A 16,345-nucleotide genomic window follows, 5' to 3' on the forward strand; every position below is an offset into this window, starting at 1 on the left:
GAGGAAGAGAAAATGATCTGGTTGGTATGATGCATGTACAACTTGACAGGCAAGAACATACGGATTCCAGAACAAGAAAATGAAGTTTGCAGAATTATTGAACAAACTAGCCAACGTACTAGAAAACACTTGACCAACAAATGAACCACTGATATTAAACTTTTCTTACAGTGAACTGTCAGTACAATCACAAAAATGTCTAAAGCCTAGCAAGCTCTGATTATTGTCCAGAGGATGAGGCATCTGTTGTTCCCATATCAATGAATCCTTTGCTTCACTCGCCTTCCATTCATATCGCTATCTACGTTATCATTTCCATGTGTACAAGCGATGACAGAATGCTCACCATTTTTGGCAACATATTGCAGTAGTTCCGTGATGACAGAAGGGCAACTTTCTTTCAAGTATTCAAATCCATCCGTCTGCATCACAGCTGAAAAGAAACCGCCAGCATTAGGTCATTAGTTATGCATTCATAAAAGGAAATACCCAACCAACAGTCACCATCAAAACTGAAAATATTATGCACGTACATGCATGCAGGAATATCCCGGGGAGGGGGGGGCCCTCAAAAGCATATACAAAAATATTAACTCACGAGTTCCCATACATCCCCAACAATACAACTCAGCCAACAAAGGGAAAGAGGATAGGGCTTCGACCAAACATGAACAAGTGCTTCGTTTTGGGAGTTTGGGAGCCATCTGGTTACGTGAACATACACCACATTCGCATGATTAAAAGATGAAAATTGCAATTACTGTTTTGACAACTAGTTAAACATCAGAGGGGCTGGCTGAGGAAATAGAACCGGGCTCTGTCAAAGCCTGGTCAATCCATGGATAAATCCATGTGACCTTTTCACTGAATTCTGTTCAGTGTTTCCTAACAAACAAAAAGCATGAGCACTATAATGCAGTAAAATTACTACTATACAGCACTTTTGCTTCAACTAAATGCTTTTGACTTCAAGACTTGAACCTGCAACTTTGAGGTTGCGGATACATTCAACACCATGGTCGTAACTATGTGATCAAGAAAGACAACCTTTTACTAGATATCAACAATCCAAATGAGGCAGAGGGAGGAAAGACTTGCCTTTCAAATTTTCAGGCAAAGCAATGAATTTGAGACAAACAGACTTTAGTTGGATGCATTGATGCTGCTCCGCTAGAGCTAGTGTTGTTGCAACAGTGTTTATGGCAACATCTTCGCAAAGTTTAGCCTCACAAAGCAATCTGAGCCTCTCAAGTGCATAGCGATCTGCTGCTGCAAGCAGATGCTGAGCCATCAGTGTGGAAGCCCATTTTGAGTTCAAACCAACAAGCTCCTCCATGTCTGGTAAGGCATCCCAGTATATAAAATGGATTAATGCCTGCAAACATCCAAACACGAAAGAGTTATATTTGCACAAGCTTGCCCATTCACCTTCTCTCTCTCTCTTTTGAAAGCTTATTTTTCGACAGTGTTCATTAAGGTACCAAGTACGCTAAAACCCAGTGGTTTTTAGCCTTTGGAATGAGTGTCATTTGGGTTTAAAGGGAGTGTGTTAAATTCCAGTAACATTTGACACCTTTAAGCCTTTCCAGTATGCTGTTAACCAAAAGAGCTAGGTTCATAAGAGGTTAATGGTGATAAAAGATATCATCAGCCTCTGCCATCATGATATTCCATAGCTATTGCATCAATATCACACCATAGGCATTTACACAACCAGGCACCATAAACATTTGCATTCTTAATAGTTTTTAAATCCTTAACACTTGCACCCTTAACATTTATGTTAGCTCCATACCAATCACCAGATGCTCATTAGAAGAATCCAGTTAACAAAACATTACCGGCACTAAACAGAATGGCAACATCTAAATGCAAATTAAAGAATCAGCAGTCCATGAGAGAGTTAAATGGAAGTGCAATGAGGCTGTTCTTCACCTGACCTCCCAACATAGTCAGTTCCCTTCTTTCAGTCCAATCCCATCCTCGCCTATTCTCAACTAAGGTAAATGCAGGTATTATTATAACCTGTGTGATTAAGTTGAATGTAATAGAATCATATAATTTTTTCCACAGAAACACATGCTTAGAAACCCAAAAACTACTGAATTCCAACAAGTATTAAGACAAGTAAAAACTGATTCATTTTAGAAAATCATCAGTGCATTTGTTGCAAGGAATGGAGATAGCACAGTGCTCATATCTTACTGTGATTCCATCACCTGATCTATTATGACAGAGCATGGCTGAGACATAATTCAGGTTTTTTTGTCAAGAGGATGTTAAAAAGAACAAATCAACTCTGGAAGTTAATCAGTGGAGAGTGTTATTACAATTAAGCAATAGTATTCTCAAGCTGATGCAATGTAATATGCAGCCTACTTGACTGGTAATGGACAGACTGCATATATGACAGGAAAAGCAGGAAGAGAAGCAGGAAACAATAAACCTTAGCTGGAGTGAGTAAGAATAAGGATAGGAGCAGTGCCTTGGAAGATGAATCCATGTGTACATTTGTGTATGGCACCACAATTACTCACCTAACAAAGGCAACCAACCAATAAAGCTACCTCTTCCCATGAAACTTATCATGGGATGCATGACATCTCATAACTGATACATAAGAAATTACTAAAACCTTTCGGTGCACAACAACATTCAAACATCAGAGACAACCTGTACTCTTATGCACGCTAGAGCCAAGACATCATAATAACTTGACAAGCACACAACTGCAGACAAATTTCACCTTTGCAGTCTAAAATATATTTAACAAGCGCGGTACCTTGTGTCTCCCTCATGAGTTCTCATTTCAGAATGTAATGCTTCCCACTGTTTTCCTCTTTTATTTAATCTCAAATAAAATGAAAAAAAAAAAACTTTACTGAAGGCTTTTGCAACAAAATTTAATTAGAATGCTGTCACAACCAGCACATGTTAGGTTCAGGACAGTATTCACATCTACAAACTTGCAGTAATATATTATCTGCTTCCTGACTAGCAGTTAAATCACACATGTTAGCTGTCACTTCAAAATGAATTAAGGCTTTTCCCATAACACTTTCAAAATGCCAGCATGTACAACAAAAGGCAAATGTGGCAGCACATTTCAAGCAAAAATCTGATCACAAAGAAAGGAGGCACAGCCATAAAAACACATACAATAGGACCAGAAGAAAATGAATTGAGGCTTTTGCAAATGAGATGTTACTTCCAGTCATACATTATCAAATTGTTTTTTGTGACGTTTTGGTCTGCGTGTGTTTGCAAGCATGCATGTGTGTCGGTAAGAGAGAGAGAGAAAACCTTAAAAACAGGAGCTTCCATGTCTTCAACTTTGATGCATTGGGTGTTTTGATCCTTCATTGGACCAAAAAGCTGTGCTCTAAACACTGGCGAGCGTGCTGCCAGAACTATCTTGTGTGAAGCACAGATTTCTCCATCAACTTCAAAATTTACATCTGTTCCCTTTCCACTGTCTAAAAGCTTTCCAAAATGCTGACCGATATTGGAAGGGGGCACAGCAATGGTGTAGGTCTTTGGTCCCTCAGTGTGGGACTTAACAACACCAACACAACAGCGAATTAATAGAGTATCATCTTTAAGAAAGTCTGAAGTCTCTAATTGAGTCCTTTTGTAAAATCGTTTATAACCCCTGCAGCATCCAATAACAGTACCCATTAAATTGTGTTTTTCATCCGCCACAACATCCACCAGCAATGAAAGAATGAATAAAAGATACTTGGACAGTATTGGAGGAGGTAAAAGAATTTGGTGCGAGAAAAAAAATGTTCGATTCTCAGAGAATATCCTTGTGCATTGCAATCACACGACCGACAAATAGGAACCAACATTTTAAAAAGGACAAAAAATTTCATGGAGTGGTGAAATATCAAAATAGGGAAGAATTCCATTTGCAACATTTTATATTGAAGAAGCAATGTTATTGAAATAAATAAGACTAAACGAAAAGTGCTTTATACACCTTGAGGATCAGGAAAAAGAAAAAAAAATTACAGTTAATTCATTTTCACAGAGAAAAGAAAGGAAAATAAAGTCATAAATCTCTTCATCATTTCTACAAAAAAAAGGAAAAACCCAGTAAATTCTCACAACAAATATCCATTAAACCATACACAACCCGTGAATATCATAACATATGAAGATTCGCAAAATTCTACTACACAAATACAATAATCAATCATAAGCAATAAGAGCACTTCGATCAATCAGTCATAAAAATTCAGAATTCGGACATTTCAGTCTCAAAATAAGAAAAAAACCCACCACATACTGCCGCGATACTTAAGCGTATAAGGACCACTCTCAAGGGCTCTTCCAAAATGGCTATGAACCTTATGCCTTTCTTTCCCACTTTGATCCATCAACGTCAATTCAAACAAAGCCCTAACATCAGTCCCCTCGCTAGCAAGAGCGATGAATAACGAGACATAAGAGGCATTATCTTCAGAACTTTTACCATCTGGGTAAAAATATATAGCCCATGCATAGCCACCGATGTAAAAAGTGTCCGATGCTACGTATTTGCCTATCCCCATGCCTTTTGATAGCGAATAGCCATCGACCTTGAATTCATGAGACCCATTTACGGTTTCCGTTATAGAAGTCGATGTTGTTGTTGGAATTGACGATGAAGGATTTAATGAGGCCGGTCCTGCTGAGAGGTATCTGCTAGAAAACCTGATTGTGCCCATCAACTATATATAAAAAAAGATATCTCTTTTTTTCTTGATTTTGGTGCTTTTAAGGTTCTTGTTGGGAGAATTGAAATGGGTCTGATCCAATTTTGGATTTTGAGAAAGATTTTTTTTTTTGTGGGTTTTGAGGGAGAATTAGGGTTTTTTAAGGTGGTTTTTTTGGGGGTAAAAGATCCAATCTTCTGAGGATTTGTTGGTATGGGGTTGTTTTAATAGGTATGAAGTTGTGAAAAAAGAAAAGAAAGGAAACGCTCTTGGTGGCGGTGGCGGTGCCGTGGCGTGATCGAAGAGATGGTGGTGGTGATAATAATTGAATGGAAAATGAAAGGTTTTATTTATATAGGTGGGCGAGAAATGAGAGAGTAGGAGGAGGAGCCCCTACGACTACGAGGGGCTATGACTACGAGATTTGTTACTCTTCAGCATGCTTAAGGCTGGTAAGTAGGATTAAAGATTGAAGAGAGTATTTGTTGTGGGAAGATTTTTCATATTGTTTTTATTTTAAATTAGTTTTTATTATAATTATGGATAATTTTAATTTGATGAATTTAGATGGTTAAGAGGTCAGGTTCAGTTTTATAAGTAAATTCAGATTAATTTGAATTAACTCAAAAACATTAAAAATATTTAAAGTTTTAATATTTAAAATAAAAAAATTCATGTGAATACACGTTGTAAATAATAAAATTTTAAAGATTATTTCAAAGTATTTAAACTAAAAATTTTTTTTATCTCATATTGAAAAAATATAACTTTTTTCTTATAAATATAGAATATATATACTAAAGAGTTTTAAATCTTCCATTAAAAAAATAATTTATTTCTTGTGAATATATAATATATATATTAAATAGCTTCAAATCCCACATTAAAAAAATATTATATTATTTTTTTAAGTTGAAGTATTTAAATAAAAAAATATTTTACATTGAAAAAATATAATTTTTTTCCTTGTGAATATAGAGTATTTATATGAAAAGGCTTTAAATTTCATATTAAAAAAATAATTATTTTATTGAAAATATAAAGTATATATACTAAAAGGTTTTAAATCTTATAGTGATAAAATATAATTTTTTTTAACATAGAATATTATGCAAAAGAATTTCAAATCTCACATTGAAAAAATAATTTTTTTCTTTGAAAAATAAAATATATATACTAAAAAGTTGCAAATTCATATTAAAAAAATAAAATATTTTTCTAATATTTATATAGTAAACTTTAAAAAGTGTTAACAACCAACTAAAAAAAATATAACAAAAAAGGATATAAAAGAAAAACCACATTTGAAAAAAAATAAATAAACATTGGGTTTCGTTCATGATCGTCAAGTCGCTCAAGTCACGGGAGAACCAAGTTTTGCTAGGTTATTGCACCGGGTGATCTTTTAACAAACTCGAACTAGTCTAACTATTGAGTTGGATGGATCTCATATTAACTTGCCGAACCAGTCCAGGTTTAATAATAATAATTTTAATGTTCTGATATTAATTTTTTTTTTTCAAATATTATTTTAATATATTTTTAAATAATAAATACTTTAAAAACAAACTACCACTACAATTCAAAACATTTATAAAGTGTGTTGTAATATAGTTGAAATTGTTTTTTAAAATATTTTATAAAATGTTTTTAACCTGAAAAAATACTTAATTATTTTTTTTAGATAATATTTTAATAATTTTAATATATTGGTATTAAAAAATTATTATTTTAATAATTTATTTAATTAAAAAAAACTTTATAACTTATATTAAACATACACTAAAATTAAAATTAAGAACATAATTGTTATAGTTCATATTTGTACCAAGAGAGATGCATGGTTTTCTATGTAAATTACATATTGAAATTCATGTACTTTCATTTTTCTCAATCATATAAATTCTGTTTGTTTTTATATTTAAGATGATTGTTTTAAAAAATTATTTTTTTATTTTTTACTTCAAATTAATAATTTTATATTATTTTAATGAATTAATTTAAAAAATAATTTTTATAAAATAAAAAATAATTTTAATATATTTCTAAAAAAAATAACATCTTAAAAAACCACACTATAAAATCAGATTGTCATTTGCAAGGTTCAAATTTATTTGATGAGAGAAGTAATCCAATAATTAACACATGAATTTAGTGATCAAATTAGAGACTCGTTAACCCGGTATCGATTTATACCAATCGTGTAATTGATTGCATCTCAATTTTTTTTTTCAAAACTATATTGGTTTAGGTTTAAAAAACACATCCTTTAAGTATTTTTTTTTATAAATAATACAATGACGTATTGCTTTTGACCTGGATTGATTCATTGACTTGCAGGTCAACATGCCCAATTCGTGGCTCGAGCTAGGCCAGGTCATGGGACGGGCCGGCTCGCTTAACCATGGATCCAATTGTCACGAAAGCAGGACTGTAGAGACATATACCAGCCACGCTACAAACTCCATCCGCACCCCTTCGTGACACTACAAAAAACATTCCAAACATTAAAAGCCCCGAATTGGGAATACCTGTTCAGATTCCAAATCCATGCCACACCTTCTCCATCTCCTCTCCACGTAGAAAACCCCTAATCCCCTCATGTTTCGCAGACTCTATTCCTCTCTCTCTTGCTCTAACACCACTCTCTCCTCTCCAATCTTTCACCCGAAAAAAACCTTTCTTTCCATTGACTCCAAACCTACCTCCCTCTCTCAACCTCAACGTTTCGCTTCAGCCCCACTAAGATTCTTTGCTTCTTACTCCAAAATGAGCGATATCCAGAAACCTAAACTCACTATTCCACCTCCCGATAAAGTCTCAAAGCCTGAAATGCTACGTGCCCTTGAGTTCTCATTGGGTTCTTCCTTCAGTACCAACCCAATTTCCCCCCCTCCAAATCCTTTGATCATTGTAATTAGTGGTCCAAGTGGGGTTGGAAAAGATGCTGTTATCAAGAAATTGAGACAAGTTAGAGAAAGTTTGCATTTTGTTGTGACTGCCACTAGCAGGCCAATGAGAGAAGGGGAGGTTGATGGTAAAGATTACTACTTTGTGTCAAAGGAAGAATTTTTATCAATGGTTGAGAGAAATGAGTTGCTAGAGTATGCACTTGTGTATGGAGATTATAAAGGTATACCAAAAAAGCAAATTAGGGAGTTTATGGAAAAAGGGCATGACATAGTTTTGAGAGTTGATGTCCAAGGAGCTGAGACTTTGAGGAAGATTTTGGGGAATTCTGCTGTCTTTATATATTTAGTGGCGGAGAGTGAGTTGGAACTTGTGCAGAGGTTGATTGATAGGAAGACTGAGACTAGCGAGTCTTTGCTTGTGAGAATTGCGACTGCGAGAGAGGAGGTCAAACATGTTAGGGATTTCGATTATGTGGTGGTGAACGGTGAAGGGAAGTTAGATGGTGCAGTTAAGTTGGTGGAATCTATTATTGATGCTGAGAAGGCCAAGGTCCGGCAAAGGAGGGCTGTGATTTAGTCGAGGGCTTAAAGTGTTGTTCTCGAGGTATGGAAGGTGCTTTCAGTGATTATGCTTTTCTATTTCTATTTTTATTTTGTGCGGTATTGAATTATTTGAATGCATTTGAAGGTTATAATTATGGATTTTTAACGCATGGGAATCTGATCGTATGTTCGAAGGTCAGAATTGGATAAAATTCGATCTTGCACTTTATGATCTTGTTCTTTGTTATTTTTATTCTTTTTGGTATATAATCAACCATTGGCAGAGGCCCACTGTGCATTAGGAGACATATCGACTTTAATTGACTTGTTTAGGAACTATACTAAGTTGTTCACTAACACAAACTCAACAAAGCCTTGTTCCGAAACTAGTGGAGGTCAGATACAATGTATTGGAAGAAGAAGCAGTTTAGTATAACAAGTGCATTATATCGAAAAAAATGCTCCATAATAGTTGAACTGGCTGTTCTAGAGAGGTGAATGTATTAGGATTGCAGTTTAGAGGAGATTACAATGTTTTTCAGATTCTTGTTCTATAGTCTAGAAGATATTACAATTTGTACTATATCCATCTGCAGATTTCGGTTGATGTCTGAACCTGGCATCTCTAGTTGTTTCTTTCTCCTCTTATTTGTAGGTTCATTCTTATTGCAACTGTAATGAATATCCTGATGTTATATAACTGCACAGCTGTGTCTTTGAGTATCCTTGTCTTGCAACAGCAAGCCTTTCTAAGCATTTTGCTTTGGTTTGGTTAAGGATAGATCACATCTTTTATATATCGCATGGATAATTACAATTACATTCATTGTTACTGCTTTTATATAACCAGAAAAAAACTTTTTGCAATAAGACATCATTCACCTCTCCTCGTACATTTGGAATAGGCTAGCATCTTGATGCCATTGTTTTCAGACCCATTTTTTATCCTGTAAAGTCACCTCTTGGATGCCTCTTTTGAGTTATCATATAACAGGTTAAACTCTGCAATAGAAGTTAAAATGGAACTTCAAAAAGTATGTGCATTTGAAAGAAATCATTGTCTATGATATGATAATGTGAATGCATGCTAGAAGGCTATGATGGGGTGGAGTTCAATTGTCCTGTTTATGGTTTTGATGGATTCTGCTTCTGTACCCAGGAAAATCCTAATGGTTTTCCCCTGTGAATCTAACCAAGCATAGGAATTAACCAGAACATAATTGACTGGACTTAGTGTCCCTTTCCAACTTGTTTATCTCTTGTTCAAACTAAATGAAGCTTTTAATTCTCAAACTAGCAGAGGTCAGCTATGATGACGCAGATTGAAAGATGAATGGATAAGTGTATTGTACCATAAAAGATGCACCATTAATATTGAATTATTGTTCTAAAGAAACAAGTGTACAAGTGATTATAATGCTTTGCAATTCCTTGTTCTATATTCAATTTTTTGTAAACCCAGGTCGGTGTTCAAACCAAGCTGTTCTAATGTGTTCTCTCCTCTTATTTCAGATATATTATCCTTGTTGTATCTGTAATGAATATCCCTGATATTATAATTGAGTATCCAGGTACCAATGTCTCAAAATCTGCATGTCAGTTAAGTGTAGTATCAATGCTAATGTATAGCATGGAGTATTGTCATCATTTTTACTGTCTTAAGATAATAAAAGAAACTTCTTGCTATTGAGATATTCTCTCCTCAAACATTTGGAATAGGAAAACACAAATTCCTTGATGCCATTTAATTCTGGAATGCCATCTTATATCTGTGAAGTTTTTTTCATATGCTCTATTTTTGCAACTCAGTCAATGTTACATGCTAGAAGTTGAGTGGTTGGTTATGCTGGTGGCAGCTTGATCAGTTGGTCTGTGAAATGTTTTTTAAATGAAATTTGTTCAACCTGTTTTTCTGATAAATTTTAGTGAAGTGGCCATCTAGGCATCTACTGATTTTTTTGTTTGAGCATCACCACTAACTGCATATAATGAGAAGAAATGCCAGGGAGAAACCAAATTTTCTTTGACAAACTCCGTTTTTAATCAGACAGTGTGTTAGTCCCTAAGTTTTTATTGGATGTTGTTAAGAGTGAGACAGAAATGCATAGCCAAGATGTGTAGCCTACCTTTCAGAAAGTTAGATATTGTTTATGAATTACTTTACCTCCATAGCTTTTGGAAGAAATGAGTCATTTTTCCTAAGAAATTCTCGGTTTGGATTACTTAATCTTTGCTAACTTCCTCTATGCCTGAACTAAATATGGCCTTTGTTTCCTTGCAATTAGATGATTTATCATGGGAAACAAATGCAAGAAGTTTTTCTCATAACATTGTTTTTTCTTGTAAATGATTAGTATTTTCATCTACTCCTATTTTTTTTTTTCTTGTAGGAGGTATGGGACATCAGAAGTAAAAAAATGTTGGTGATTAAGTTACTTTAGAAACTTGGCTCGAGTAATTTGTAGTCAGGAAATATCTTGCACATGGACAAGTATTCAGAACGGAAGTTGCAAAATCTGCCATTACGTGAGAAGAGACATTAGTGGGAGTGGGAATGGATCTGTGTAAGTTTAATGGAGCTCATCTTAGCTTGTGGTTTAGGCTTAGGTGGATTGTGCAATAAAAGGAGAGGAAAACATAGGAATAGGATAATTTTATTTTACCATTTCAAAGTCTATGTTAGCACTCGAAGAAGGAACCTCCTTTTGCAGTTCATCAATACAACTTGTTATCCAGTAATGCTTTCCATTTTTGTTGAAGATCACTTGTAGAAATTGAATTTTACCGAGCAATATCCAAGTGGGAATAAAGATTATTTTAGGTGTCAGATTATTGTAGTTGCTTGTTTCTGGAGCATTGCATCCATTTCAAAATCTTGAATTTGCAGCATGCTTTTATCTGTTGTATTTGATGGCTGATGAAAGTGATTTGAGCTTGAAAAATCTGCACAAGATAAAAGCATTTCTATTCAGAATGACAAATTTCAAGTAGCCGGAATGACATATGGATCACTGATCGATTTCTCAGCTAGCTGAATATGGAGCTCTCATTTAAGTCGAAGTTTGAGTTGTTTTAGAGCCAGTTGTTTGTTTTCTTGTGGTGTACTGCAATATCAAAAGAAGTCTCAGGCATCTGTCATTGTGTGTGGAACAATGTTAGCATGTTTTTTAAAAATATCTTTTCGCTTAAAAAAACATTAAATTAATAATTTTTTAATGTTTTTTAATTTATTTTGATGAGCTGATATTAATTAAAATTTATTTTAATATAATTTTAAAAGGAAATATATTGTACCAGCTGTCAGCAAACTGCAATCTTATATTTTCCAATCTGGATCTTAATGTGGAACGATTTCATGGAAGAATCCATTGGAAAACACGAAAATTAAAGCAATAGGAATTGTTAGTCTCTGTGCAGTTGAAGGTCCTTTTTCTTGAAATTTTTGTTTTCCACAGGGCGACTGTGGTTTCCTTGATCTTTGTTGTCATTCTGGCAAAGATTGGAACTGGTTTCCTTCCGTCATAGTCCTTAATGTTATCCAAGCATTAGCTCGCACCTCTGAAGATCACACGCAAACAGCAACGTGATAAACTTGCACAATCATCGAGTGGAAGCCAAGGCTTGGAAGTCTTGAGGGAGGCATTGCCAACCCGGTTCATTACACCCACCGACCTTACTTATGTGCTTTCTTTAATGATGTTTTGACGAAGGTAAGGTCTACAAGTCTTTTAAGGATGAAAGCAAGTCTCTTTGGTTCCGTGTTTTGCTGGTTTGGAAACATGTTTTTTTATTACCAGAATTCAATTTTTATATTGTTTTGATATAGTGATGTAAAAAATAATTTTTAAAAATTAAAAAATATTATTTTAATGTATTGCTATATGAAAAATATTTTTAAAAATAAAAAATAATAATTATGACTAATAATATTATAAAAAAAAAATGAGAAAACAATTATTAATGCATTTTAAACAGAAGGTTTTTTTTATATATAAAAAAAAACGCCTAGCTATTCTTGTAGTTAAAGGGACAAGCGAGGTTTCGGGTTCCATTATCCCATTGACATTGACAGGACCCTTTGCCTTGACACAAGGAGACTCTTCTGAAAAATGTTTCTGCGAGTTGCAGAAACCCAGCCAAATTGCTAAGTTCACGCATTCAAATACCTCGAAATCAAGAATTCAGAAGATGGAACAGGTCAAAAGGGACAAATTTTAACCCATCAAAAACCCTTTTTCTTAAAACGAAAAAACAAAAAAACCAAGAAATCAAACTGTAAAAACCAAGACTATACATGATCAAACTGAACAGAACAACCTCTTTTCTTTTCTTTTTTTCCTTAAAGAACAACAGCTTTGATTGAAATAACCCGATTTTTTTTTTTTTTTAATTTTTGACCCTTTTGAACTTACTCAGTTTTAACAAAAACAAAACCGAATTAAACCAAACCAGTTATTTGGTTCTTCGGTTCAGTTGAGAATTTCGAAAAAGACATTCAGTACAGTTGAGTTTTTTCAATCTAAACCGATACTCACAGTGAATTATGGGGTGGTCGAAACTGTAGTTTTTTCCCTGGATAAAGCCATAAAAGACGTGTAGAAGTAACATCACCAATATCTTATCTCTCAAACAGGAATCATCCAAGGAATCTGAGTTGGCAATGATTCCTACTTGTTCCCATGAAGTGGAGAAGACCTTCATAAAAAACAATAGGATAAACTAAAGGCTAGCTGTATACATTAAACAAATTGAACCATACATTATGGAAAGACCGAAGGACATGGAAAAGTGCAAGCAACTTCTCCAGCAGCCATTGCACACTATAAAGGGTCTGTTAGCTTTAAAGATTTGGTTACGAGTAAAGGAAGCTTTTGGCCAAGTTTAGACGATCCGTCAAGAGACTAATTTACTGTTAGTGGGAGACAACCGACTTCAAACCATCACGGAGTAGAGAAAGAGATAGGAGAGAGAACGACCCTTGCCGCCCAAGTCATTAGGGGGGGGGGGGGGAAGCTGAGCAAAACTTCCTAGTTAAAACTGCAGAAATTGGGTAACTTTTAACGTTTGTTTACATTTTCACAAAATAAACGTGCTTCCTAAGCTGATTCTCTCTTTACGAGCATAACTTCTCATTTTCTCAGCCAAAGCTCAGACAACAAGCCCTTCGATTCCATAGTTTAGGAATCAAGCCATTCTTGCATTTTCTAAGGCAAGTTTTGCAATAGAACTGCCAACCAAAGGTTGGTGTTGGTCTCATCTTGTGGATATGGATCGTGGCGTATCGGCAGAAGATGGCAGCATTCGTTTGCCGGTTGATGAGCTTCGCAGGCTCAGCGAAAGCTATGGCTCTGCAACCATTTTCGAGCCTCGGAGTGGCATAGAAAATAGAGACAGTGGCAATGGCGATTTTCTTTCTCCAACATTACCAGCAGTACGTGCACCGGAGAAGAAACTCACTCTCTTTGCTCTTCGCGTTGCAATTTTTGAGAAGGCAGCTACTGGCCTGGGAGCCCTCGGGTTTATCTGGGCAACAGTGGTTCTTCTTGGAGGTTTTGCAATTTCTTTGGATAAAACAGATTTCTGGTTTATCACCATTATCTTGTTGATCGAAGGGACTCGAATATGCGGCAGGAGCCATGAGCTTGAATGGCAACATCAAGCCACCTGGTCAATTGCTGATGCTGGGATCAAAAGTTTCTGGGCATTGAGATCCAGCTCACGCTTTATTGTTGAAATTGTGAAAGCACTTTTTCGGTCAATAACACGAGTTCGAAAGCAGAGTCCACATGGCAGAGAAATAAGGGAGAATCCTGATGCAGCAAGGAACTGGGATGGCAGGAGGAAGCTAAGTCGGACATGGACAAGTTCAGATGTTCCTATTCTACCATATGCTCAATGGGTTTTTCTTTCAAGAAATGTCAGCAGGGTTCTCTACTGGCTACAGCTTGCATCTGCATCAGCCTGTGTGGTTTTGTCATTGATGAAACTCATCAAACATAACTATGGTGAGATTGAGAAAGGGGATACTGACAAGAGGAACCTAAAAGCTGCCCTGAATATTTTCTACTCTTTGGCTTTAGCGGAAGCTCTTTTGTTCCTGATGGAAAAAGCTTACTGGGAGTGGAAGGTAAGCTACTGTAAACTGTTGGAAGAGGTGAGAAAAGAGTGTGATTTGGGGCTTTCAGGCTCGGTTTCAATCAGAAGGTTCTTATACGATGCCTACTCCAGGTGCGTTGAGGGAAGCATCTTTGATGGCCTGCAAATGGACATGGTTACTTTTGCTATGGACCTATTGGCTTCCAATTCTGCCGATGAGCAGCTCATTGGAGCTCGGGTCCTTTGTCAATTTACAATGAATCCTCGGTTTTCTGATGATACTCTCCAAAAGATTGGGACAAATATATCGGTGATAGAACGATTAGTGGAGATATTGAACTGGAAAGACCCACAAGAAGAAGAGATCAGGAGGTCAGCTGCGGAGATACTATCAAAACTAGCCGGAAAAAAGCAAAACTCCCTACGTGTCGCTGGAATTCCTGGTGCATTAGAGTCAATCTCATCTCTTCTCCAAACCAATAGAACCTTCAGCACCACGGCTGATGAAATTGGTGAAAAGACAATCATCCGTGATCATGCACATTACGGATTCTGGACATTCAATCAGTTAGGGCTTCTTATCTTGAAGAAGCTTGCTCGTGACCTTGATAACTGTGGGAAGATTGGAAATACAAGGGGCCTCCTACCAAAAATCATTGATTTCACACATGCAGAAGAGAGGTTGTTGAAAGATGAAAATGTCACACCATCTCAGATTTTGACAGTGAAAAGTTCTCTGCAACTGGTGAAGATGCTGGCAAGCACGATAGGCACTACAGGCAATCATCTTAGAAGAGAAATTTCAGAGATGGTTTTCACCGTCAGCAACATTAGAGATATTCTACGGCATGGAGAAAAACATCCAATGTTACAAAAGCTCGGCATAGAGATATTAACCAGTCTGGCACTAGAAGAGGATGCAACAGAGAGGATTGGGGGAGCAGGTGGAGTTCTTAAGGAGTTATTCAACATTTTTTTCAGCCAAAGAATTCCTGAAAATCAGAATCATGTAAGAATTGCTGCAGGAGAAGCTGTAGCAATGTTGGCCTTAGAAAGCAGAAGGAATTGTCTTCGCATTTTGAAATTAAGAGCACTGGAAAGGCTTGTTGGAGCACTAGAGGTCCCATTGCTTCGGGTAAACGCTGCAAGAATTCTACGAAACTTGTGCACCTACAGCGGCTCAGATTGCTTCGACCAGTTGAAGGGAATCACAGCTGCTGTACCCACGGTAAGTGCCTTCCTACTGTAGCTAGAAGCTGATTCTAGTTTATTTTAACATAAACTAATAGATTTCTATCTTTAGAGAAGGCATGAGAAACGAGATTTCAATGTGATGTCATGTTGCAGGTGCTGAATGCAGTTATGTCAGAGGAGAACAAACTACAAGAAGTAATGGTTGGCCTAGCGGCCGAAGCTTTCAAATTCATGACTTCTCAAGAATCTAGCACCATGTTTAATAAAGCTGGAATAAAGGAGGCTGAATTAGCTAACAAAATACTCCAGATTCTCAGAAGGTACCAAAATCCATCAGTCAAAGTTCCAAGAATAAGAAGGTTTTCCATAGAGTTGGCGATTTGGATGATGCAAAACAACGCAGCAAATGTGCATACTTTCAAAGACTTGGGGTTGGAGAAAGAATTGGAGTGGGTTTTAGAATCCACGGCCGAAGTTGAAAGCTTCAACATATTCTCCGGGACTTTTGGGCTGAGCCGCCACAGCACAACTATTCACTCACTGGTTGAAACTGCAATGCAGTTGTTGGAAGACAGGTAAAATTGTGCGGCAGAGACTTCCAAACAAGGTACTCTTGTGAATATGAAAGCACCAAGTTATAGGAGATATCTTTTTTTTTTTCCTTATGTAGACAATATGCAACTGTATAAGCTATGCAAATAATGGAATCAAGTTGTTGGTCTTTACCAGCAAGGTTCTTAATGGGATCATGTTGCATTTGCTAAAGAATATTTTATGATCAATTACAATAAAGATAAATGCAACGTACAATGGAAATGAGGAACTATAATTCTGAGGGATTATCATTTATCTACATATTTATTTCAAAATGCTCAGATAAATGTAATAGAGAGAGGCCCT

At 36.0% G+C, this 16,345-nt stretch overlaps 3 protein-coding genes across 16 annotated transcripts; 2 read left to right on the forward strand and 1 right to left on the reverse strand.

Annotated features, from left to right (window-relative positions):
• LOC105114231 (BTB/POZ and MATH domain-containing protein 2-like) lies at positions 1–5,139 on the reverse strand. Its single transcript, XM_011010713.1, has 4 exons — positions 4,285–5,139; positions 3,304–3,652; positions 1,099–1,375; positions 1–433 (listed from the first exon to the last, which is right to left on the reverse strand). The coding sequence occupies exons 1-4, from the start codon at positions 4,710–4,712 to the stop codon at positions 258–260; spliced, it is 1,230 nt and encodes a 409-aa protein (XP_011009015.1). The 5' UTR covers positions 4,713–5,139; the 3' UTR covers positions 1–257.
• A 2,030-nt stretch (positions 5,140–7,169) lies between these two features.
• LOC105114233 (P-loop containing nucleoside triphosphate hydrolases superfamily protein) lies at positions 7,170–10,992 on the forward strand. Of its 11 annotated transcripts, XR_840097.1 has the most exons (4): positions 7,170–8,216; positions 8,301–8,350; positions 9,668–9,726; positions 10,546–10,992. XR_840097.1 is itself a non-coding variant. In XM_011010718.1 (2 exons), the coding sequence occupies exon 1, from the start codon at positions 7,302–7,304 to the stop codon at positions 8,187–8,189; it is 888 nt and encodes a 295-aa protein (XP_011009020.1). In that variant the 5' UTR covers positions 7,170–7,301; the 3' UTR covers positions 8,190–8,225; positions 10,546–10,992. The 11 variants fall into 11 exon arrangements, 7 of the variants coding, with proteins under 7 accessions (XP_011009020.1, XP_011009017.1, XP_011009018.1 ...); XR_840096.1 differs by lacking the exon at positions 8,301–8,350 and having other exon boundaries at positions 7,170–8,225; XR_840095.1 differs by lacking the exon at positions 8,301–8,350.
• A 1,896-nt stretch (positions 10,993–12,888) lies between these two features.
• LOC105114234 (uncharacterized) lies at positions 12,889–16,261 on the forward strand. Of its 4 annotated transcripts, none has more exons than XM_011010724.1 (3): positions 12,889–13,205; positions 13,297–15,479; positions 15,599–16,261. In XM_011010724.1, exons 2-3 carry the CDS (start codon positions 13,422–13,424, stop codon positions 16,022–16,024), a joined length of 2,484 nt encoding a protein of 827 aa, XP_011009026.1. In that variant the 5' UTR covers positions 12,889–13,205; positions 13,297–13,421; the 3' UTR covers positions 16,025–16,261. The 4 variants fall into 4 exon arrangements, with proteins under 4 accessions (XP_011009026.1, XP_011009027.1, XP_011009025.1 ...); XM_011010725.1 differs by having other exon boundaries at positions 13,303–15,479; XM_011010723.1 differs by having other exon boundaries at positions 13,308–15,479.
• Positions 16,262–16,345: the final 84 nt, after the last annotated feature.

The sequence above is a fragment of the Populus euphratica genome, unplaced genomic scaffold (genome assembly GCF_000495115.2).
Source record: "Populus euphratica unplaced genomic scaffold, PopEup_1.0 scaffold502.1, whole genome shotgun sequence".
NCBI classification, from domain to species: domain Eukaryota; kingdom Viridiplantae; phylum Streptophyta; class Magnoliopsida; order Malpighiales; family Salicaceae; genus Populus; species Populus euphratica.